The sequence below is a fragment of the Sporothrix brasiliensis genome (assembly GCF_000820605.1).
Source record: "Sporothrix brasiliensis 5110 chromosome Unknown Cont21, whole genome shotgun sequence".
Taxonomy (NCBI): domain Eukaryota; kingdom Fungi; phylum Ascomycota; class Sordariomycetes; order Ophiostomatales; family Ophiostomataceae; genus Sporothrix; species Sporothrix brasiliensis.
In genome coordinates this window covers 2,514,701-2,536,952 of record NW_024467140.1, presented here as the reverse complement: position 1 = coordinate 2,536,952, position 22,252 = coordinate 2,514,701, and the positions used below count along the sequence as shown (strand labels likewise).

At 58.1% G+C, this 22,252-nt stretch overlaps 6 protein-coding genes across 6 annotated transcripts; 3 read left to right on the top strand and 3 right to left on the bottom strand.

The window, feature by feature from the left end:
• Positions 1-1,281: 1,281 nt before the first annotated feature.
• On the top strand, positions 1,282-2,154 carry SPBR_05229 (scytalone dehydratase; the record flags this gene model as incomplete). The annotated part of the gene is made up of 3 exons (XM_040763506.1): positions 1,282-1,363; positions 1,420-1,517; positions 1,660-2,154. 3 exons carry the CDS (start codon positions 1,282-1,284, stop codon positions 2,152-2,154), a joined length of 675 nt encoding a protein of 224 aa, XP_040615761.1.
• Positions 2,155-3,575: 1,421 nt separating this feature from the next.
• Positions 3,576-6,121, top strand: SPBR_04691 (uncharacterized protein; the record flags this gene model as incomplete). Its single annotated transcript, XM_040762968.1, has 3 exons — positions 3,576-3,742; positions 3,826-5,506; positions 5,876-6,121. 3 exons carry the CDS (start codon positions 3,576-3,578, stop codon positions 6,119-6,121), a joined length of 2,094 nt encoding a protein of 697 aa, XP_040615760.1.
• Positions 6,122-8,125: 2,004 nt separating this feature from the next.
• Positions 8,126-10,660, bottom strand: SPBR_04693 (uncharacterized protein; the record flags this gene model as incomplete). Its single annotated transcript, XM_040762970.1, has 1 exon — positions 8,126-10,660. One exon carries the CDS (start codon positions 10,658-10,660, stop codon positions 8,126-8,128), a length of 2,535 nt encoding a protein of 844 aa, XP_040615759.1.
• A 48-nt stretch (positions 10,661-10,708) lies between these two features.
• SPBR_05228 (uncharacterized protein) lies at positions 10,709-11,581 on the bottom strand (the record flags this gene model as incomplete). The annotated part of the gene is made up of 1 exon (XM_040763505.1): positions 10,709-11,581. The coding sequence occupies one exon, from the start codon at positions 11,579-11,581 to the stop codon at positions 10,709-10,711; it is 873 nt and encodes a 290-aa protein (XP_040615758.1).
• A 3,248-nt stretch (positions 11,582-14,829) lies between these two features.
• SPBR_05093 (maleylacetate reductase) lies at positions 14,830-15,984 on the top strand (the record flags this gene model as incomplete). The annotated part of the gene is made up of 1 exon (XM_040763370.1): positions 14,830-15,984. The coding sequence occupies one exon, from the start codon at positions 14,830-14,832 to the stop codon at positions 15,982-15,984; it is 1,155 nt and encodes a 384-aa protein (XP_040615757.1).
• Positions 15,985-16,444: 460 nt separating this feature from the next.
• Positions 16,445-19,564, bottom strand: SPBR_04626 (arrestin domain containing protein; the record flags this gene model as incomplete). The annotated part of the gene is made up of 1 exon (XM_040762903.1): positions 16,445-19,564. The coding sequence occupies one exon, from the start codon at positions 19,562-19,564 to the stop codon at positions 16,445-16,447; it is 3,120 nt and encodes a 1,039-aa protein (XP_040615756.1).
• Between the last annotated feature and the right edge of the window lie 2,688 nt (positions 19,565-22,252).

Sequence of the window (22,252 nt, the reverse complement as noted above, 5' to 3'; positions counted from 1 at the left end):
CTTGAGCTTCATTCTTTGGCTTGGCCGCTCTGCATCAACAAATCGACCTGTGCTTCCGTTCCTTTTCAGCCTCGCCCACAATGGAACTGATTGAACTCCAACAATCCAACAATCCGACCATCTCCACAGTCAAGAGGAGTGGGTCCGACTCTAAAACAGACCAGTCGTCGAACGACTGAGAACACACCGTCTTATCTCGAATCTCGACGATTTAATTTCTGTTTCCTGGAAAGCTACGAGCTACGGCAGCTTACAATGTACCTTTTGCTATTCCGTCGTTGTCTACCAGCAGACTAACCTTTCAGATTGATTCCGGAGCCTGAGCCTGTGCGCTGTCCCAAGGACAGTCACTGCATTGCCTGGTTGGTATCTGCTGTACGATCGCATTCAGCCAAATAGCCGCCTGGAACCGACGTACCTCACAAAGAACGCCCAGTCTCACACTCCCCTCTTTCTCTGTCCCGCACATCCCCACTGCGCTCTCCGGACTCCGGTGGCGAGACATGTCCACGACGACAGATGGCATGCGCTCCCACGAGGCACTCCCACGCTCTCGCTTGGCGACACGTTTTTCGTTTCTCTCCCGCGCAGACGTTTAGCCGGGCCAATGGGGCCCAGAAGCATCGGCCAGTGGGCTGAAAGTACAAAGTGTACAGCATCCGGACTGGGTCTGGTGAACAGGAGAGCCTCCAATCTTTCGTCCTCGAGTGCGGGACGCTCTCATGGCGCCCGGACCAGCATGAATGAAGCCATTCTAGCTGTAACAACGGGGCCTTTCGTGCTCGAGCAGTCAAGTCACAGCAGCCACAGCAGTCACAGGCAAGCACTTTTATGTCTCAGCACGACGCCTTGTCTGGCGGCTGTTTGCTGGTGTACTGCAGCGCAGGCCGTCCATCACTCAGCGTCCCGTCTCTCGCCTGGTCTTGCCTCCCCTCGCCTCGCAGTCTGGCCGTCTTTGGTCTTTAATTGAGGTGTGACCAGACTCTCGGGCTCCTCCATGGGAAAGGCCGCCGGAGGCACGGCTGCAGTGTCTGTGTGGAACGGGACGGGCGAGTGCCAGCGGATATAAAGCCTTGTCACGGCCTCCCGTTTGAGGAAAGAGAAAGTCCTCGTTCCTGGTGATGGATGTATTGAATGTCTGACGTACATCATTCTTTGACGTGATCAGCATCGACGCATCGACAACTCGATACATCGATACGTTGATACATCGACACATCGACACATTGACACATCGTGACACCAATCCACCCCCTGCATCCGCAGTACCAACGACTCAACATGGGTATCACCTTTAGCTCCGTCACGTCCCCCTTGACGGCCGCGCCCAAGCCGGCGCCCAGCACCGACATTTCGTTCGAGGGTAGGCCGCCACCGATCTCTCTTGTAGCGTCAAGTAAGAAACATACTGATCAACAGACTACCTCGGTCTCTTGTCTGCTGCCTACGAGTGGGCCGACAGCTACGACTCCAAAGACTGGGACCGTCTCCGCCGCTGCATTGCACCGACTCTCCGGGTATGACTTTTTTTCTGTCCTCTCTGCGCTCGCTTTTTACTGTCCTCGCTGCGCTCGCTTCATTTGGCGCGCTTCGTCGTCTCCCTCACTCGTTCACTCGCTAACGCTCGCTTCCTCGTTTGTCGCTCCCCGCTTGTCGCAGATCGATTACCGCTCGTTCCTCAACAAACTCTGGGAGGCCATGCCCGCCGAGGAATTCATTGCCATGATCTCCGACCCCAACGTGCTGGGCAACCCCCTCCTGCGCACCCAGCACTTCTTTGGCGCCTCCCGCTGGGAGCGCGTCTCCGACACCGAGGTCATTGGCTACCACCAGCTCCGCGTCCCCCACCAAGTGTACACCGACGCCTCCCTCGCCACCGTCGCCGTCAAGGGCCACGCCCACTCGGCCAACACCCACTGGTACCGCAAGGTCGACGGCGTCTGGAAGTTTGCCGGCCTCGACCCGCAGATCCGCTGGTTCGAGTACGACTTTGACAAGGTCTTTGCCACCGGCCGCGACCAGTTCGGTGCGGAGGAGGCGACGGCCGCTGACGAGAAGCCGACGGTGGCAGCAACAGCCTCTGCCAGCAAGTCGGCAAATTCCGTGCCCAAGACACCGCTGGCCGCACAACGTGGAATCTCTGTTGGGGCATAAATCGCATGGCCTTCGAACGAGCCAAGGAATGCGAGATACGGCGTAAGATGGGAAGGACCTGAGGTCGGACATGGTGTCGCTCCTTTTGTGGGGGCTGTTTGGATGGAACAGAGTGCTGCTATTTTGGTGTGGGGCAGGGTGCATGCCTGCGAGTGTGAGGCTGTGAGAATGGGATTGAGCTTGCAATCCCAAAGCCCAAAGGATCGGTCTTGGCTTAAGCTTATGCTTATTTTGCAAACCACGCTTTTGTGTCATTTGTGTCATTTTCCCATAATTTGCTCGTCTTTTTTCAGGTCTTTTTCACGGCTTAGTTTCAATTTGCACATTGGATACTTTTCTACGCACGCAATGCATCGCTCTGTTGTATCTCTTTACTTTTCTTGTCTCCCCCTCCCCGTCTTTTTTTTTCTTTGTCTTTTTTTTCTTCTCATCGCTTCGTGCACACCTCTCCACATTATCACATTATTTTTGTCACACAGGACCAAGCCAAGAATGCCCCCACTTTGACTACTGCAGATATTTATTTGTGTCAATTGGGCCTGACGTCCCATGTCGACTGCAGCACTGGGGGCTGTGGCTGAAACGGAGCGGTTGGTGGTGAGCACTCCTGAATCGATGTTGCAATTAGCAGTTATCGCAATCCTTTGACAGATCGTCGCTGACAAAAGAAAAGGGGCAAGCGAGAAACAAACAAGGCAATGAACACACTGCACACGCCGAAAGCGAAGGAATGCCAGTAAGTGAAGCGGAGAAGAATAAAAAACGTGGGAAAAAAAAGAAGAAATAAGATGACGATAACCAGGCAAAGGAACCAAGAGGAAGAGAATGCTCACGGTCGCGTCTGGCCATCCTGGGGTTTTCAGGGTTCGCTGGCCACCAGGATCGACAGCGATGGCGATCCTGAATCCTGAAGGAGACCGCCTTGTCGTTTTCTTCACAGCTCTTGCTCCTTCGCGTGGCGCATGTGGAGCTGTCCTCCAAGGGTGCCAGGCGGGTCTCCTTCCGCTTTCCGGTGTTGATTTCGGCTTTGCTGCGACGTCAACGTCGAATGCGAAGATACGAGAGAGAAAGCCAAGACAACAACAAGCCAAAATCTGAGAGACGGCCAACACACAATGGACCAGCTTCTGCATCCTCTTCTCGTCCCCCAGCCACAGTTGAGGCCGGGTCCGAGCCCGGGTTTATGCAGTTCGCTCTCGACTTTCCCTTTTCAGACGGGCGACAGGATGCGGTTCTTGAGGTCTTGAGGCTGCTGGGACTGGTTGGGGGCGATTGCGGTTGTGCGCGGCCTTCATAAATATGGCAATGGTTTCCTACACGTTTTTCATGATACGAAAGAGCCGTACGAGACATCGTGTTGGCTGGCGTACCTGTTCTCCTCGTTTCTCATTCTCAAGTTTGACTTGTCGACAAAAGCCACGATGCGCCTCTCAACACCAGCACTTCTCTTGGCCGGTTGGCTCGCCCCCGTCGTCTCGGCCGGTGTCGCTCTCCAGGCCGCGGACTCGAACGCGTTGGTGACGCGTAGTTCGGCAAAGAACAGCACTGCCATCCACAAGAGTTTCAAGGGAGCTACACTCTTTGCTGGGTATGTGCGCTGAGGTCGAGCGTGCCTCGTCTCCGTTCCTGTTTTTTGTTGATGTATTTTCGTGTGGTCACTAACACATGCAGAAAATACCCAGTCAGCGACGTGTTGATCGGCGTCGCCGCGACATGCGTGGACTGCTACTTGACGGCGCAGCTCCACACGGAGCTCATCGTCATACAGGCCAATCACTCGGCGGCGCCGCAAAATCTGTCGTCGGTGGCCCACGAGTTTGTCCACGACATCGTCAACATTACGGAGACGTTCTTTGACGACATCTTTCAGTATGTGAAGAACTCGACCAAGACCGTGGTGCACGAGATTGTGCACCACGAGCCGATCGAAGACATTTTCCACAACTTCACCCGGCCCGACATCGATTTCGACCTCAAGGATCTCGCGCCGCTGCCCGAGTACCAGTTCCTCCTGACGCTCGACAAGATCGACCTGTTTGTGCAGCTAGACCTGGTCGTCTCGGCCGCCACCAGCTACACGGTCAACCTGTTCACGTCGGAGTCGGACTTTGGCGTCCGCAAGGGCGACGACTTGGAGCTGGGCGTCGTCCTGACGGTGGACCTGATACTGAGCGCCTCGGGCGTCGTCGACTTGGAGGGCGGGTTCCACCTGCGCATGGACGAGGGCCTGAGCCTCCAGGTAGACCTGTTTGGCCACAACGTGTCCGAGATTGTGTGCCACGGCGGCAAGTTTGAGTTTTTGCCCGTGACGCTGCGCAGCGCCGGCGTCACGCTCAATGCGCTCCTGCGCGTCGGCGTGCACGCCGGCATTATCGTGTCGTCGGACGCGTTGCAAGTGCCCGGCTTTGACGACGCAAAGTACAGTGCCGGCATCGAGACGATTGTCTATGCGGACGTCGCCAACCTGACGCTGATCGTGGCGGCCGGCCCGGGCATCACCGATGGGGGCAGCGCCAAGGGGCACGGGACGACGCCGCCGACCAAGGCGCTTGCGGCTGTGGAGGCCGGTGCAGGCGCAGTTGCGGAGGTGGCCAAGGCGTCAAGCGACGAGGCCGCCTGTGCCAACAGCGACGTGATTATCGAGGGCATCTTCAACTTTGACATTGGCGCCAAGGCCGGCGCGTCGCTCGTGATTGGCGATTTCCTGTCGTGGGGCGTCAACCCGGCCACGATGCTGCCGGTGTTCTATACCACCGTGACGCAATGCGTGGCGTTCAGCAGTCATGTGGCTCCGGCGACGTCGACGGCGACCGCCACGCCGGCGGCCGTGGGGGTGGGGGCGGCAACGACGTCCAAGGTGGCAGCACGGGCGGTCTCGACGACGGCGGCCGTCAACACGGCCACCAGTGTGACGACTGTGATCAGCACCACCTTTGTCCACACGGCCGTCGCCTGCTTGTCCCCGGGGCTGGTGAGCTGTCCCAACTCGCTGCAGACCACCGCCGTCACGACAGCCACCAGCACGACCACGCTCACTGTGGACGCCGCCTCTGCAGAAGACGTCACGTTCCCGGAGCCGACCAACACTGCGCCCATCACCCGGGTGGCCGCATTCGGCAACAACGCACAGCCCATGGCGCTGACGGTGTCGGGCACGCCGGTGTCGTTTGTGCCGCCGCCGCCCAAAACGTCCTCTGGGGCTCCCTCCTCTTCTTCGACGTCGGGCTCGGACCCGACGTCGACCGGCGTCACCATTGCCGGCGTGCACGTGTCATCAAAAACGGAGCACATTATCATCGGTGCCGCAGTCGGCGCCGGTGTACCGTTGCTTATTGGCGGCATTGCATTGATTGTGTAAGTTTTGTCCCTTATCTCGTCCCTCATTTTAACTCGCATCGTCCTCGTATTAACCAAAGTAACAGTTATATTGTCCGGCGGAGAGTGGCCTACAAGAAAGTTGCCACGGCGGACGACGGGAAATGAGCAGGGGTAGTTTTCTGATTTTGATACCATCTACATTCAGCAAGAATATTTAATTTACTTCAAATCCGGGCGTTCCGTATCGTCCTTCCGTTCAAAGTCATCATTCGTAACATTCGTAGTCTAGAGTATCCTATCTTGTAAACGCATTGCAGGTCTATCCGTCTATCCAACTCGACTTGACTTGTTCATTCTGTGCCCTTTGTCGGCGTCATGCCATCACAAAACCCTTGCCGAGCAGTTCTGTGCCAACTTCGGCCACCAGCGGCTCGTCTGGAAACGCCTTGGCCTTGGCGGCCACGACACCCGCCGCGTCCAGCACCCGCAGCAGGTCCGCCAGCTCGCCGTCCAGCGGCGCACCGTAGACCAGGTGGCCCAGCGCGGCCAACATGCCTTGCAGGGCGCCAGCAGATGCCTCTTCCTGGCCGATCGCCTCGACAACGGACGCGGCGAGTTCGACTTGGTCGTCGACAGCCAGGCCTGGTGACTTTGGCTGCGACTGTGACAGCGACCGCCTCGACGTGATGGCCATGTTGAAGAGAAGGGACGCCGCCGCGGACCGTGCGCTGGCGTGCGCGTCGTCCAAGAAGCTGGCAGCGACGAGCTGGACGAGGGCCGCGCGCAGGGCAGCGTCGGCCAGCAGCGAGCTGGCCGCGGGGGCGGGTGCGCCAAACAGATTGCAGGCCATTTGCAACGTCACTAGACGCAGAGCATAAGGAGCATCCTCGCTGTTGACAATCCTCACAACGCTCTTCACCGTGCCGTGGTCGGCCTCGTCGTCGGCGAAAAAGGCGCTCACGCGTGGGTCGGCGAGGCTGCTTCGGAAGAGGTCGACAGCGGCAAAAAGGGTGGCCCGTGGTAGAGCCGTGGCGGACTCGCGCACAAAGCGGCCGAGCGCTGCCAGGTCCGGCGTGCTCACCGACTTGGTGTTGGCCGCCGCCTTGCCCTCGAGAAAGATGCGTAGGTCGCGCACGGCGGGCTGCTGTGCCACCTCATCGCCGAGCTTACTGAGCAGCTTGTCGAGCGGCGGCACTTTGGAGAAGAGGACAGGCCGTGCGGCATCGACATTGGCAAACGAGGGCAGCGTCAAGCGGTGGTGTCGGTGTGTTGGAACCGTGGAACGTGGAGCTGCTGGTGCTGCTGCTGGTGCCGCCGGTTGTGCTGTCTCTTGGAGGCCGAGCAGCGATCCGCCGCCGCCGCCACCGCCGTTCCCACGCCCTCTTGTGACGCCGCTCTGCATCAGCTGCGGCAGCAGCATCCGGCCCATGGGCGTCGCCAGCACGGCGTCCGGCATCCCTGTAATGTGCGCCGGGATGCCGTGGCCGACGAGAAAATGCGCAAACGCGTCCGTGAACGTGTTGCAGTTGTGCCGGAACAGGTCGTAGGCGGCGGCTGTGAAGCGCGGCCGCAGCGTGTCAAGGTGTGCCTCGATGGCGGCCACGGTGCGCGTCGTGGTGCCGAGCGGCACCTTTTCAAACGGGTGGCCGAGATGCGACGAGTAGGGCTGAATGGCGAGGATGCCGCCGTCGTAGACGTATTCGCGGCCGTTGAGCTCGATGGACGTGTGGTAGATGGCGTCGAGCTGGAAGCCCAGGAAGCTCATGGACATCTGGCGCGCGAGGCCCTGGGACAGGTCGTAGACCAAAAGTTGGACGTCCATTGTGCGTTGGGGGTAGAGGAAAGTGAGGAACGAAAAGGAGAGGAAAGGGGAATGTCGTGAGAAAGTGAGGAACTGAAGATGGAAGTGCAAAAGGAAGGAAGACGGACATGACAAAGGACTTTGAGCAGTGTCTTGAGGCAGGAGCGATTGACGTTGTTCGCGGCGCCAAAATTAGTCAGCTTCAAGGTGGCACGTTTTAGGCGGCACTGTCACTACGCGTGCCGCGCCGCCTACTGTCGCCTAGCAGTTAGCGGGCTGCTGGCGATGATGGTGTCGTTTGCGATTCTAGATGCTACCATCAGAGGATGTCACGTGAAAGTATTTTGTTGTAAAGCGACAGGATGTGAATTCAAAAATGCAACAAAATGACCGCTGGTGGCGCAGTTTCAATATTGATGCTGATTTATTTTTTTATTTTCTTGAGAGGGTATAGATTGAACCCAAATTGGATCTCTAAATAGTTGTTCTTTGCCATCTTTTGAACGTCATGTAGTCACGTTTGGACCTTGTGGATTTATTTGAATGTCAATTTTGTCTTGCATTGCCGTGTTTTTCGCTTTTTATATTTTATATTTTATGATTTTTGTATTAATTAAGAAATTATGCAGTTGAGAAGGACCTCTGGCAGCCTGTTATAGAATGACTGTCTTGAATTAAGAGGTAAAATAGATGGAAAAGAGGGGCCCACGGCAACGAAAAGAAAATGTATAAAGATGGAAAATGAATGACACAAGACAGAGTAAATTAATGCATGACAAAAAGAACCATGGACAGAAAAATATTGTAGTACAGTCACTGAGCACAGACACGCTCGTCGACGTCAACTACCATTTACAGCAGCAGGCGGACAGCGACAAGAAGGGCGCTGACGGAGGCGAACAGAGTCGAAGCCTGGGTCTGGAAGGCGCCGGCTGTGACAACAGTCGACGTCGACGACGTGGAGGCGGCGGCAGACCCGGTAGGGCTACCGGCGGCAGGAGTAGTGCCGGCAGGGGCAGTGCCAGCAGGAGTAGTGCCAGCGGGGGTAGTACCGGCGGCAGCGCCCGAGCCAGAGCCGTTGCCGTTGCCGTTGTTGTTGCCACTACCATTGCCATTGCCGTTGCCGTTACCGTTACCGTTACCGTTACCGTTGCCATTGCCGTTGTTGTTACCCGAGCCACTGCCACTGCCACCCGAGCCACCGCCAACAACCGTAGAGCTAGCGGAGGGCGTGGCGGAAGAGATGGTGTGGGTCAGGGTGCAAGGGCAGTCAGTAATGGTGAGGGTGGTGGCGCTGGAGACGGTGTAGGTGTGCGAGCCCTGGGTGAAGGTAGTGGCGCCGGGGCAGTAGGTGGTGTAGGCGGTAACGACCTCGGTGGTGGTGGTGACACCACCGACACCACCAGCGCCGCCAGACTTGGAGGCGGAGGCAGAGGCGGAAGCCGGGTTGGACGAGACGGCGGACCTGGACGCCGAAGCGGAGGCTCCGCCAGATGTGGAGGCGGAAGCAGAGCCAGAGGGCGAGGCAGAGGCCGACGCGGACTTTGAGGCTGACGCCGAGCCAGTGGCAATGGCCGAACCGCTGGCAGAGGCCGAGCCGGTGGCCGAAGCAGAGACACTGCCAGATGTGGACGACGTTTCACAATCGGCAATGGACGAGGGAACAATCGACTCCGAGGAGGCAGAGGCCGAAGCGGAAGCGGAAGCGGAAGCAGAGGCAGATCCACTCGAAGTCTCACAGTCTGCAATCGAGGACGAGACACCAGACTCCGAGGCCGACGCGGAAGCCGAGACCGAAGCCGAGACCGAAGCAGAAGCGGAGCCACTCACCGAAGTCGACTCGCAGTCGGCAATGGAAGAGGGGACGATGGACTCGGACGAAGACGCCGAGACCGACGCAGGGACAGAGGCAGAGGCGGAAGCAGATGCAGACGCAGAGGCCGAGGCGGACCCGGACGACGACTCACAGTCGGCAATCGACGAGGACCCAGACTCCGAGGCAGAAACAGAAGCAGAAGCAGACGCCGAAGCAGAGCCAGAGGCAGAGGCCGAGGCGGAAATCGACGACGATTCACAGTCGGCAATCGACGAGGACGCAGCAGACTCGGAGGCAGACGAGGCGGACGAGGCGGACGAGACCGAGACGGGCGGCACGACGACCGAGGCGGATTCGGAGGCAGACGCGCTCTTGGAGGCAGAAGACGAGGCAGAGCCGCTGAGCGAGGCCGACACAGAAGCAGGCGCAGAGGACGACGCCGAGGCCGACGCACTCTGGCTAGCCGACGACGACTGCGACGACGAGGCGCCCGCCTCGGACGACGCGCTGCAGTCCTCGGAGGAGGAGGCAGAGGAGACAGACGCAGAGGAGACAGACGCAGACGCAGAAGCAGAGGAAGCAGACGAAGCGGACGACACAGACGATGCAGACGACGCAGGGGCCGAGGACGACGCGGACGACGAAGACGGCGGCGGCGTCGCCTCCTTCTTGATGAGCGTCAGGGAGTCGCCGAAGCCGTTGCCGTTGCCGAGCACAAAGTTGAGGGTGACGACGGAGGCGTTGTGGATGTCGAGGCGGCTGAAGCCGTAGTGGGTGGTGTCGAGGACGGCGGTGATGTCCTCGACGGTCTCGGAGGACGTGAGGGTGGAGTGGGACTCGATGTTGCCGGCCATGCCGTTGGTGATGTGGGTGATGGACTTGCCGTTGTTGGCGTAGTAGGTGTTCTTGTCGATGATGGCGTCGGTGTCGATGACGCCGTTGGCGGCGAGCGGGACGAGACGCTCGTACCAGTGGATGTGGCCGGCAAAGTAGGCGTCGACGCCGTACTCGAGCAGCACGGCCTCAAAGGCGTCGCGGATGTTCTTCTGGTAGGCCGAGGAGCCGCTCGAGTACATGGGGCGGTGGGACATGACAAAGACCCAGGGCGTCTTGGTGCGGTCGACGCTCTTGAGGTCGTTGACGAGCCACTGGTACTGCTCGTAGGCCGAGGTGGTCTGGTAGGCGTTGTTCTCGATGAAGCCAAAGGGGCCCGAGTCCGTGATGAACGTCACGCTCTCGGCGGGCTCGCCGGCAGCGCCCTTGGTGTCGCGGATGAAGGGCCACTCGGGGCTGTTGGCGTAGTCGGTCTCGCCGTTGAGCGACACAAAGTGCGCCAGGCCGTAGTCGAACGAGTACCACATGTTGCCGACGCCGCCGGACTCGGCGCCGGGCATGCGGAAGCGGTGCTGGTAGGCAGTGAAGTTGCGCTGCGTCGGCGGGCAGGAGAAGTAGTTGAGCCCCGACTTGCTGGCGGTCGAGTTGGCCTTGTCGTTGACGAGATAGGCCGTCAGCTCGTTGTTGGGGCCGTCGAACTCGGCGCAGGCGGCCTCGTGGTTGCCCGGCATCACCATGTAGGGCACCTTGCCGGCGACGCCCTGCAGCCACTGCTGCCACAGATCCTAGTTGCTCTCGTAGAGCACGCTCATGTCGCCGCCCTGGGGGCCGCCCTGGTTGGGCACCTCGCCGTCCGGGAGGGGCGCCTTGGCGTAGGCGTCGCCGGGGATCTCGCCGGGGGGGAGGCGCGTGTCGGAGCCGTTGTAGCAGACGGGCCACGAGTCCTCGCACGGCAGGATGCCCGAGTACCAGTCGTCGGCGTAGCTGATGTCGCCGCCGTGCCAGGCAAAGGCCAGCGTGCCGTCGTCGGTCAGGGCGCGCAGCTGCGAGAAGGTGCCCTGCGCGTTGGTGTAGCCCATGTCGTTGAGCACGGCCACGGTAAAGGGCTTGGCGTCGCCGGCGGCGCGCGCCGTCGTGAAGTGCAGCACCTCGGACGCGGTCGTGCCGTTGGCCGCGGGGATCTGGTAGTAGTACGTCGTGTCCGGCTTGAGGCCCGTCAGCTGCACCTCGTGGAAGAACTGCGAGCACTGCGTCACGGCGGCCACCAGCGAGCACGGCGGCGTGCGCTCGTAGCTGTGCGACGCGCCCGTGGCCGTGTTGGTCAGCGCGGCCGCGCTCGTGCCCCAGGCGACCGACGGCGCCTCGCCCAGGCCAAAGGGCGTCTGGTAGTGGATGTTGATGCCGCCGGGGACGTACGCCAGCGAGATGACGTTGACGTTGTTGGTCGGGTTCTTGGAAGCAGGCGTCACGGCGGGCGCCTCCACCAGGCGCGGGAAGCCGCGGCCGTTGCCGCTGGGCGTGTTGTCGACCCAGTCGCCGACGGGCACGTCGGGGCCCGTGTAGGGGTAGGTGGTGTCGATCGTGGGGGCGGCATGGCTGCCGGTGGCGGCCAGGAGAACGGCGCCGGCCAGAGCCGAGAACTGCGCAGAGGACTTCATGCTGGGCAAACGAGTGACGGACGGGAACGAAGCACAACACGTACGCAGGACGAGTGCTGGAGCCCTGTGATCGGCGAGGTTGAAAAACGGGAAGAAACAAGGGGCAAAGGGAAAAAGGGAAAAAGGGAAGAAGACACAGGGACAGCGCGACAATCAACTGGCGATCACCAGTTTATGAATGTACGGCCATGCAGTGACAGGGGCCCCGCCCGCAATCGTCAAGACGTCCACGTTTACAACACCGAGGGCACCGTCGACCCTGGTCGCTGGGAAAGTCGACTGCATCGAACAGACGCAAAAAACGTGGGCAGCGTTGTCATTCGGTGGGTCGGAGTAGAGTGGATGGAGGGAAATCGTCGACATCGACAGCTGCATCGAGCAGCCGTCGGACAACCACTACCCAGTCCCAGAAATAAACACCCCGGTTCCTGGTTCTCTGGCGTGGACCGTACATGGTGTCGTACGCCGTATTGTTGTATGTCGTTTGCCGTTTGCCGATTGTTTGGTTGTCGATTGTCGTTTGTTTTTGTCGTCGTCTGATTGGCGGGTCGTGGGCACTCTTTCTTCCCCTGCCGTCCTTCCTCATCGTTCTTTCCGTCTGTTCTTTCCTTCCAGTTCCACTTTGCACCTGCCCGTTTGTGGTCGTCGGTCAAGTCGGTCATCAATGGCAGTGTGCCTGACCTAAGCCGTACGAAGCAGGCTGGAGGACCCAACTGCGAAATGCGAGAAGCGACAGCGTAGGAAGCGTCGTCTGCCTGCAAAATGCCCCATCCACGCCACCAATTCCCAATCAACACGGACGATCACTTACACGTGGAGTGGGGCCCCAATTCGCGATGTCGACACTGTTGGCCTACTGCTGACCAATTGCAGCAGCCCAATATCTGTTGGTGGCGCACGTGGGGTGCCCTGGCTCGACATCGACAGGGATAACCCTTTCCCAGATGCCCCATTGGGCAAGACAGAGTCGAAGTAACATGAGATGAGAAGTGTACATGGAGACATTGGAGGTACAAAATAGGGAAAATGGGGAATAAGCTTAATGTAATGATGGCAGGATGGCAGGATGGCAGGACGGCAGGACTATGGTTTGTCGATTGTTGCTTTGCTGCTGGCAGAAATAGCTCTGTTCTGGACGACCTAGACGGCACACTCTGGATGACATTCATACCGAGTGTTGGAACAGACGTGCCTCGCGGACAGAACCTTTGTCCCTCTACTCGACAGAATAACGGAATTGTTGAAAGGTCCTACAAGTTGATGTACTAGAGACGATGGACCACATACACTTGTATGCAAAGTATTTCCAGACAAAGGAAATTAGATTGCATAAACAGCACGACGACGAGCAAACGTAAATAAGGATGAGACTACCCACAGGCAAGAATGCAAGACCACGTTTTCGTCCCGTCCGCCTTCTTGCCCCAGTCAATCCTGCACTCTGAACGCGTAATTTAGGCTACGGCCCCGTCCTCTACTAACGACGAAACCAACGACAGGAGGCAAGATCGACAAAAAACAACTCACTGATTGTTTGTAGAAAATAAAGGAAATAAGGTTGAGATGGCGATGATATTGTTTCGTTGTTTTGTTTTGTTTCGTTCTATTCTTTATTGCCATTCGTTTCTTTACTTTCTCGTTTCGTCTCCTTTCCCCCTTCATCCTCATCGCCCACAAACCAAGATCCAAAAACGCCATCGTTGCGGGAGGCGTCCACAAGCTTTTTTCTGAGCGGCACAACGGCTGTGCGCGCGTACGCGTGCAGCGTCGTGCGGTGGCGTACATGGCGTTCGTGGCTGTCTGTCGGCCTTGGTGTGCCGTCTTGGCTGTCGGTCGAGCTGTTGTCCAAGAACGTGGGCCATCAACGGGCTTGGCAGATGACGGCCGCGCAGCTGTCTCATTTCAAGTGAGCGCCCTCGCACCCAAATGCTCACGACTCGTTTCGCTGCCAAGACCACACTGCGACGTCGTCTCCATTCGCTCCAGTCGGTCGGTGCTGTGTTGGGTTAGGCTGTGGGTGGAGAGTTCTGAGCAGCCAGCGGGACGTGCAGCATGGCTGACAGCCGCTTTTCCGTGTCCCAGCGTCGCTTTTGCGTTCCTTCCCCATCGTTCTCTTCTTCATCATCGTCGATCCCGCCCTCTAAAAGTGAAATCGCTTTAGTACATTTTGCTGCATTTAACGAGTCTTGTCTTTTATTCCATTAACCGTGCTTCGTTACGGGTGGATCAAGCTCACTTACACGAGAGTCTCGAAGTCTTGTCCGATTCTTTCTTTGACACAAAACCAGAGGAGAGAGCTGATATAGCTCACCGATGCATCAAATTGCTGGATATTCCTGTGCCTGGTCTGGACGATGCCAAGCAACCTGTCTACATAGTCTTGAGCAACTCTTTGTCAAAATACGTTCATTAAAAGATACCTCCATTTGGTACCTTAAGTAAGCCAGACACCAACAAAACAACGTCGGCTTGGTCTTCCCTCTTTGAGAAGACCATCCACGAAAATCGACCGCTTTGTTTGATCATATCGTGAGAAAGACATCATGAAAGCAAGGAAGCCCTCCCAGTCCAACGTTCTGTCACGATTACGAAACTCGGCGTCGCCAACTGTTTCATCCAACGCCACGCGGCTTTCTATTTTGTTCGCTCAAATTAATGAATAAAGAACACAGCTTCCCTTACGTTATCTCCCTATCAAGGCGCCATCTGTATCAATTCGTTTGGTGGTTTGACTTTCACGCTTTCTTGGTATTAATGCGTGTTGACGAATTTCCTCTTTCGGAAGGACCGGCCCGATCAAGACGATATCTGAATACCAGCCACAACATCTGCAGAACAACACGGCATCATAATCGAGTCATTGACTAAATTGAGAGGGAAAAGAGGGCATTCTCGTCCCTTTGCAAGCACGGCGACAATGCCCTGATCTTGTCGTCGCCCGTATTCTCTCCGTACCCGTCCCGGGAACCGACAAGAAAAGTGGGGACTCCCTTACCCGAAGAACCAAAACCCACTACACTCACTAAACCCAGTGCACCAACTGCTCCCGTAGTGCTTGTACGTTCGCTGTCAGCGCTTTGTCACCCGTCTCCGGATGTAGCTCTTGCTGCCGAACCGAAACGTGGGGAATATCCCGCCGGACGGTGTCTTTTTGTTTCGTATGTCTTTTGTCCTGTCGTTGTCCTTTTGTCCTTCTAATAAACGCCTGTATCACACATTCCAGCCTCCCACAGCAACCTCCGCCGACCATGTCCTTCCAACACTTCAACGTCCCGCGTGTCGTCTTTGGCCGCGGCACTCTGGCCAAGCTGCCCGAAGAGGCCGCCCTGCTCGGCGGCAAGGGGGCCAGGGCCTTTTTGCTGTCGACGCCCCAGCAGGCCGACCAGCTCGACCGAATCAAGGCGCTGCTGGCGGGGCGCGACGTGGGCGTGGCCGGTGTGTTTACGGAGGCGGCCATGCACACGCCGGCGGGCATCACCGAGAAAGCGCTGGCGGCGCTGGCGGCGGCCGTCGCGGGAGACGACAACAACAACAACAACAACAACAACGTCGTCCTCGTCTCCATGGGCGGCGGCAGCACCATTGGCCTCGGCAAGGCCATGGCCATCCGCACCGGCCGCGCCCACCTCTGCATCCCCACCTCCTACGCCGGCAGCGAAATGACCCCCATCCTCGGCGAGACCGCCGACGGCCGCAAATCCACCCGCAGCGACCCCCGCATCCTGCCCCGCACCGTCCTCTACGACGTCGACCTCACCGGCACGCTGCCCCGCACCATGCGCGCCACCAGCGGCATCAACGCGCTGGCGCACGCCGTCGAGGCCCTGTACACGCAGAACGCGAGCCCCGTTGTCGCGGCCATGGCCGCCGAGGCGATCCGCTCGCTGGCCGTCGCCCTCCCGCAGCTGGCCGAGGACGGTGCCGAGGACGACGATGCCACCCCCGGAGAAAAGACGGCCGCCCGCCAAAAGGCCGAAGAGGACGCCCTCTACGGCGCCTGGCTGTGCGGCATGTGCCTCGGCAACGTCAGCATGTCCATCCACCACAAGCTGTGCCACGTCCTCGGCGGCTCCTTCAACCTGCCCCACGGCGAGACCCACACCGCCGTGCTGCCGCACAGCCTGTCGTATGTGGCGCCCCGCATCGGCGGCGTCATGGCCACGCTGGCCGGCCTGCTGCCCGAGAGCCACGGCGACGCCGTGGCCGGCCTCAACGCGCTGCTGGCCAAGCTGCCCGTCAAGCTGGCCCTGCGCGACTACGGCTTCCGCGAGGAGGACATTGACAAGGCCGCCGACATTGCCCTGGCCCAGCCGTACTGGAGCCCACGGCCGCTGGAGCGGGAGGCCATCCGGGAGGTCATACGCCGCATCTGGGCAGGCGAGCCGGCCCGGGCAGATCTGTAGCTGCGGTACACGACATGTGCAAGTACTTAGTGACCAAGCAAGTTGCAGTGAAAATAAAAATGCAAGTACATTTTTTTTATTACCATAAAACTCCTTATCATAACTCCTCGCTAGTATGTGGTATGATGTAGCAATCTCAGTACCAAGCTGCCCTGGTGCAAATGTCCTGATTTTCCCATAATATTTCCTTCCAAGATGCGCCGTAATAAAAAAGCAAGTAAAACATAAAACATAAAAACGCCATGACCCAACAAGTCATGAAACGAAAAGGACGCGTACTGATTCAGCCAATCCCATATGGGCTGCTCTGTCCAAACGCTCATCAAAGGCAACGCAGAACGCAAAACGCCGCACACAACGTATGCCATGCAGATCGCCGCGCTAGGTTGCTCAGGTGCTTTTCGTCCATCTCTAACGCCGCCGCCCCCTGTCGCCTGCCCTCTTCGCCGCCGCCCGAGCTCTACTGGGCGGCGTGGCGGACGGCGTGGTTCGCCATGTGCAAGTTGAACGGCACCATCGGCCGCTGGATGTCCATGCTGCGGCTCGGAGCGCGCTGCAGGCCGCCCGGCGTGTTGGGGTGTGGTACGTTCACGCGGCCGCCCCGCGAGCTGATGCGCGCCGGCACATTGTCGCCCTCGCTGCTGTCCGAGTCGTCGTCGTCCAGCCCAATGTTGATCGTGTCCGTGTCCGTCACGGTGCCATCCGATCCCGAGCCCTGCTGGTCGTCGTCGTAGTTGGCCAGGCGCGAAAAGTAATCCGCCAGCCCATCGACGCTGGGCGTGCCCACAATCAAGTCGTAGTTGGGCGGTGGCGTCATGATGTCGGCCGCCAGCGGTGGCGAGGAGTCGGCGTCAAAGGCAGGTGGTGCGTACGACGGCACCCGCAACAGGTGGATGGGACGGGGGTTCTCGAACGCCTCCTGCTCCGTCTGCGCAGTGTGCACCGCTTGGGAGGCGCGGGATGCTGCGCCAATCTCCGCCGCGTGCGCCATCATGGAATCCCGCGTTGCCGAGGCCAGCGACATCTGGCTGCCTCGGTTGCTCGTCGGCGGCGTGTACACCGACATGCTGTCACCCGACGCTCCTGGTTGGTGCGTGCCGGAATGCAGGTGTGCCGCCTGGGGCGGTGCGGGCATCATCCCCACGTTAAGCTCCGAGCCGAAAGGAAACGAACCGGTGCGGCTCGATGCGCTTGGACTCGGTGCCGATGGGCGGCACTTGTTCATGGCGTCGCTGCAACCGCATGCCGACTCGACGCAAGAATCGGCTAGGCTCATATCCATGCCCGTGTAGCGGGGCAGAGACGTGTTGGTCTGCGTGGCGCGGCAGTTGAGGATGCTGAATGGCGAATCGATGCTGATCTCAAAGTGGCGGCGGCGGACGCCAGCCGGGTCCTCTGGGTCGAGCTTGGAGATGCGCAGGACAATCTTGATCCAGTGGTAGACGTGGGCGTTGCGCCAGCTTACGTCAGGGTGCAGGCGGAGAGCGGGATCGCGGGCCATTTGCTCGCAGGTCGGGACCTGCACGTTCATCTCGAGCTCCGTCGAGCCCCAGTAGGCTTCGAGGCCCAGATCCAAATCGCCCAGCAGGTTCTCGCCCGTTTCCGGGACGGGTTCGGCGGGCTGCTGGAGGCGGCGAGCCTCCAGCTCGCGCCGGCGTATGGCAGAGTTGCGGGCGTCGGCACGTTCTTCGGGCGTCAGCTCGCCGCCCGCAGTGAAGTTGATGTCGCTTGACGCGTACTGTTCGTCGAGGGGCTTGCCGGCCACCTTCTCAAACAGGAGGATCTTGCGGCCGGGGTCTTTCCGGGTGACGCGGCGGTTGCTGCTCCAGTACTCTGCACTTTCGGTGATAAACACCTTGATCTTGTGCAGCTGCACCTTGGCCAGTGGCGTCAGCTTGAAGGCGATGGGGATCTTGCTGCCAATGGGGAACGATTTGCCCGAGATGACAATGTCGTAGAACAGCTGGTCCTCCCAGCTGCGCGAGATGGAGATGGGCTCGACGGTCTCGAGTGACAGCTGGTCGGGCACACGAATGATGCTGACGTCCTTGACGCCGTGCAGGTTGGGCTTGAACGCACCGGCGCGCTCGATGGAGCCCTCGAGCCACCAATTCACGCTGGCAAAAGGGAGGTTGATGGACTCGAGCTGGTGGTGGTCAATGGGGAAGTCGAAAGTGTACTCATAGCATCCCGGCTCGAAGACTTTGTAGCCTTTGGCTTGAGTGGCTTGGACAATCGGCGAGTCCTCTTTGCCGAAGCTGCGCGCTTGCACTTGCTGCAGCGACAGCCGCTTGATGTCGCGGACCGACATGCCGGGGGGCGCCAATTGAGACTCGTTGCTGCTGGAGCCAAACTTGTCGAACGTGACCGCGAGCGAGCTGTCCGACGGCAACTCTTTCTGCGTCTTGATGATGTTGCAGTTGTTGCCGTACGGGGTGGACCACGAGCCGTGCATAGCGTTGAAGAAGGTCTGGTTGCTGTTGCGCAGCGAGATGTCCTCATGTCGCACCTCTCTGTCGAACGGTAGGCCCTCGGGCCACTTCGTGCGGCCCCGGGCCTGCAGCTTGACGGTGATGGCTCGTATTTTGACATTTTTTGTGACTTTGAGCCGCAACGTGCCGCGCAGGATGGCGGGGGTGTTCTGAACTGGGCGGCGCTCGGTGCGGGTGTCGTGGTCGAACCCGTAGAGGAACAGATGTGGCTCGGTCAGGGCAATGTCAAAGGACATGCCGCCGGCTGAAGCAATGGGCTTTTCATTGACCTCGGCGACGGATGACGATATAATGTTTTTGACCGACCGAACAGATATTAAGCTGTTGCGGTTGCTATTGGATTGTGCGGATAACATGTTGAGATTGGTGCTTTCGCCCTGGTGTAATGATTGCGGAATCGTTGAGGCACGGTTCACGGGTGAGCGAAGGTCGATAGCAGGAACTGGTGCGGTAAGCGGCGGCTGGGTGCTGTCGAGAGAGCGTGTTTGCGTCAACGACAAGCGTCCGCTGAGGTTCAGAAAGCTATTGGGCCGGGACGATCCAGAGCTGGAGTTGGTCCGGGCCAGTGCGATTGATACCTCGGTCGGCGGTGGAAGTTGATTTTGCTCCGAGGTGGACTGGATTTGCCCCAAAGGCAAAGGATTTGCTAGGGCAGCTGCAGGTGCTGGCAGTGTCGAAAACGCGGCAATGATTTTTTCAAATTGTCGCTTGGCTGAATTGGCTTGGCCAGAAGCTCTGTGTTGCAGCGTCTTGGTGCGACCGAGTGACGGACGGGAGGTGTTGCCCTTCTTAACGTGGCCGGGTTCCAAAACACCTCGCAATTCAGACGGGACGTAGCCGGCAGGATACGAGACAATGTGGATTGTGTGGGGACGGCGCGGCCGAGCCCGGATGAGAGGCGTCGGAAAGGTCGGGCCTGGTGGACGTGGTCGGCGTTCTATGCCACTTCTCGGTGTGTAGAGGACCGTACCATGGACAGCCCTGGATTGCACGCGCCGTAAATTGCTGGTTGTGCGGACGGGATTCGCAGTGGCTGCAGTGCTCGCACTGGCGGGATTATGTCGGAAATCTGCTGTAGGTGGCGGCATTTTGGGTCAGTAACGGGCCGCTCTAAGCCGCAACTGGGTGGTGTATTTATGTTTTGTGCGGAACAAACAACGCGAGCAGGCGCGAAAGAGCGAGAAGTACGATGATAATGAATCATAACACAAAATAAAAACTAAAAAGACCAAAGGACCAAAATCGGGAAAGAAATGGGTAAATAAAATAGGAATTGGAAAAACGTGGCTGAAATAAAAATAGGAAGCGCCATGCAATTGGATTTATGTCGTCATGAATTGACTACAATGGATCCTGTGGTTTGCAGCTCCCAGCGCAGAAACAGGGCAGGGAAACAGGGAAACAAACAATTGTCTTGTGGGCCTGTGGCGGTCACGCCCGGGCCCTCTTCAGCACGTCTTGTGGTCGATGACATCGCTCCAAACTAAGAGGGGCAATTGAATGCAGCGATCGGGTTCCGCTCGGCAACACCACTTGGCTGGGGGCAACTGACAGGGGTTCTTGATGACGCCCAACGCTCGAGGGCACGGTCAAAGAGGGGGGAAACGTATCTGCAGTCTGCATGCGGCACAAAAAAAAAAAAAAAAAAAAAAAAAAAAAATAAAAATAACAAGGACGGTGAAAGGGGAAATAATCAGGAGTCGGCTGGAATGTGCGCTGCTGCCCCGGGTAGATTGCTGACGTTGCAAACCAGTGGAATGTGAAAGACGTCGAATGGCCGAAACTGGTGAAGCAGTCGTCGACAACGGCTCTGGGGGTGAGGTGGAGGAAGGAAGGTTAAAGGAACAAATGTGAGAAGGCTGATGAAAGAGTTGTGAAGAACTCCAAAAATAACAAGGATCAAAAATCACAGGAAAACAGGGTAAAGAGTGGGAGTGAGGGAGCCAGATCTCGATGCAAGTACTCCCGTGCTCTGTGGACACTGCAGCAAATCCGTGGTCCTTGATTGTCATTGTATTTCCTTGGGTCGATCACTTAAAACGAAGGAAGGCAAAGGGACATGTGGGTGCCAGCCAGAGACGACGCGTGAGGGCAATTGAAGGATGATCCATGATAGGCCCACATGTAAGGAGGGGAAGAAAGGAACAGGATGATGCCCCAGATGCCCGATGCCGCAAATGCGAACACAATCAGACAATGCAGAAACCTGAGAAGAAAATAACCACTTACGGAAGTACAAGTGTATCAATGTGAATCATAACAGGGGTCGCTATTGGGTGGGCAATGCGGCTGCGGTTGCGACGATCCAGATGCAGCGAGTATCGACAAATGGAGGACAAGGCCAGAAAGAGGGCTCAGGCAATCGACGCGCAAGGAGCGGCAAAATCGTGTGAATCGTGTGAAGATTTGCAAACTGGACGTCGACAGGTATATGTACGATGCCGCACGCCGAGACAAAAAGGCGGAAGTGAAGAGGTCGGGAGGCTTTGATCAGATCGAGGTCGGCGTACGCAGTATGCAGTATGCGGAGATGGGGTCCGTCAGGTGGAGATCAGGAGAGCAACAGAGCAATAGAGCAATAATAGCTAATAGCGGCTGGGGGTGTGGCGACGGCCTTATGCGGTACCAGGGCGCTGATGTCAGATGACGGGCAACAAAGGGGCACCAAGGGGCACCAAGGGTTGTCGGGCGTTAACGTCCGCGCGGCGTGTCGAGTGCCGTCGTTGGTGTGGCTGTGGCTTGTGCCTCGCAAGACAAGACGTTACGGAGGTCGAGGGGTTTCGAAACAAGGCGGTCGGTCGAAGACTGTGAAAAAGGTCGTGAATTGTGAAAAGGGCCGCGGTCGCAGTGTAGCGAAAGCATGCAAGCGCAGTCTGAACGGAGACTGATCAAAGAGAACGGACTCCGTTGAGCCAATGACGAGGGTTCGGCGACTAAGTGAACTAGGTCGATGGGATGAGACGTTTGAGAAGAGGAAGCTCGAGAACGAAAAAGACTGTATGTTGTAATCTCCAAGAGGCGAGGAACGAAAGAGAAGGGTTTCTTTATAGAAATGGAAAGTGCGACCGTGAAGCTAAAGTGAGCAGGCGCAGTGTGTAGACTGCAGTGAGAAAAGAACGTGCGACGGGAAGGCGCAAGTGGCAGTGTTGACAAGTCAATGGCACCCCGCCGTCAAAGGGAAAGAGCGGAAGGCTTCTTCTTTAATTTTGTTTGCTTCCCAGGGAAGGAGACGACCGGGTCAGATTACAGTCGAAGAAAGAGCAGAATGGCCGATCAATAAAGTAATAAAGGAGGAGTCAAAGATATTAGACCCGTAGTGACTGAGCGCAGTGATAAAAACGAAGCGACGATCAACAAACAACCAGCGTCGTGTTGCAGCCAGGCAGCCAGTGTAAGAAATCAGGAAGTAATACTCTGCCCTTCAGGCACCACTTTCCTGCAGAAAAAACGCACGACGAAGATCCGCGAGCGAAGCGAAGGCGGACGGGCTTTGGGCTTTGACTGGCAGGCACAGGGGTGTACGGAATATCGTTCACTGGAGTGGAAGGAGCCAGGGAGGGACGCCATTGGAATCGTTGTTGACTGTTTGAGGGGCGATGACTGATCTGAGATTCCCAAAAGGGGAAAGCGTGGGCCCCAGCTGTGGTACCGGGAGTCAGTCACAGGGAGACAGGCGAGATTTAGTGTGTTTTGTGAGAATGTGAACGACAGGCACAAAGCGGCCAAGCCCCAGCTACCAAACCGTAAAGTCGATTCCAAAAATGCTCCGTAAGTTG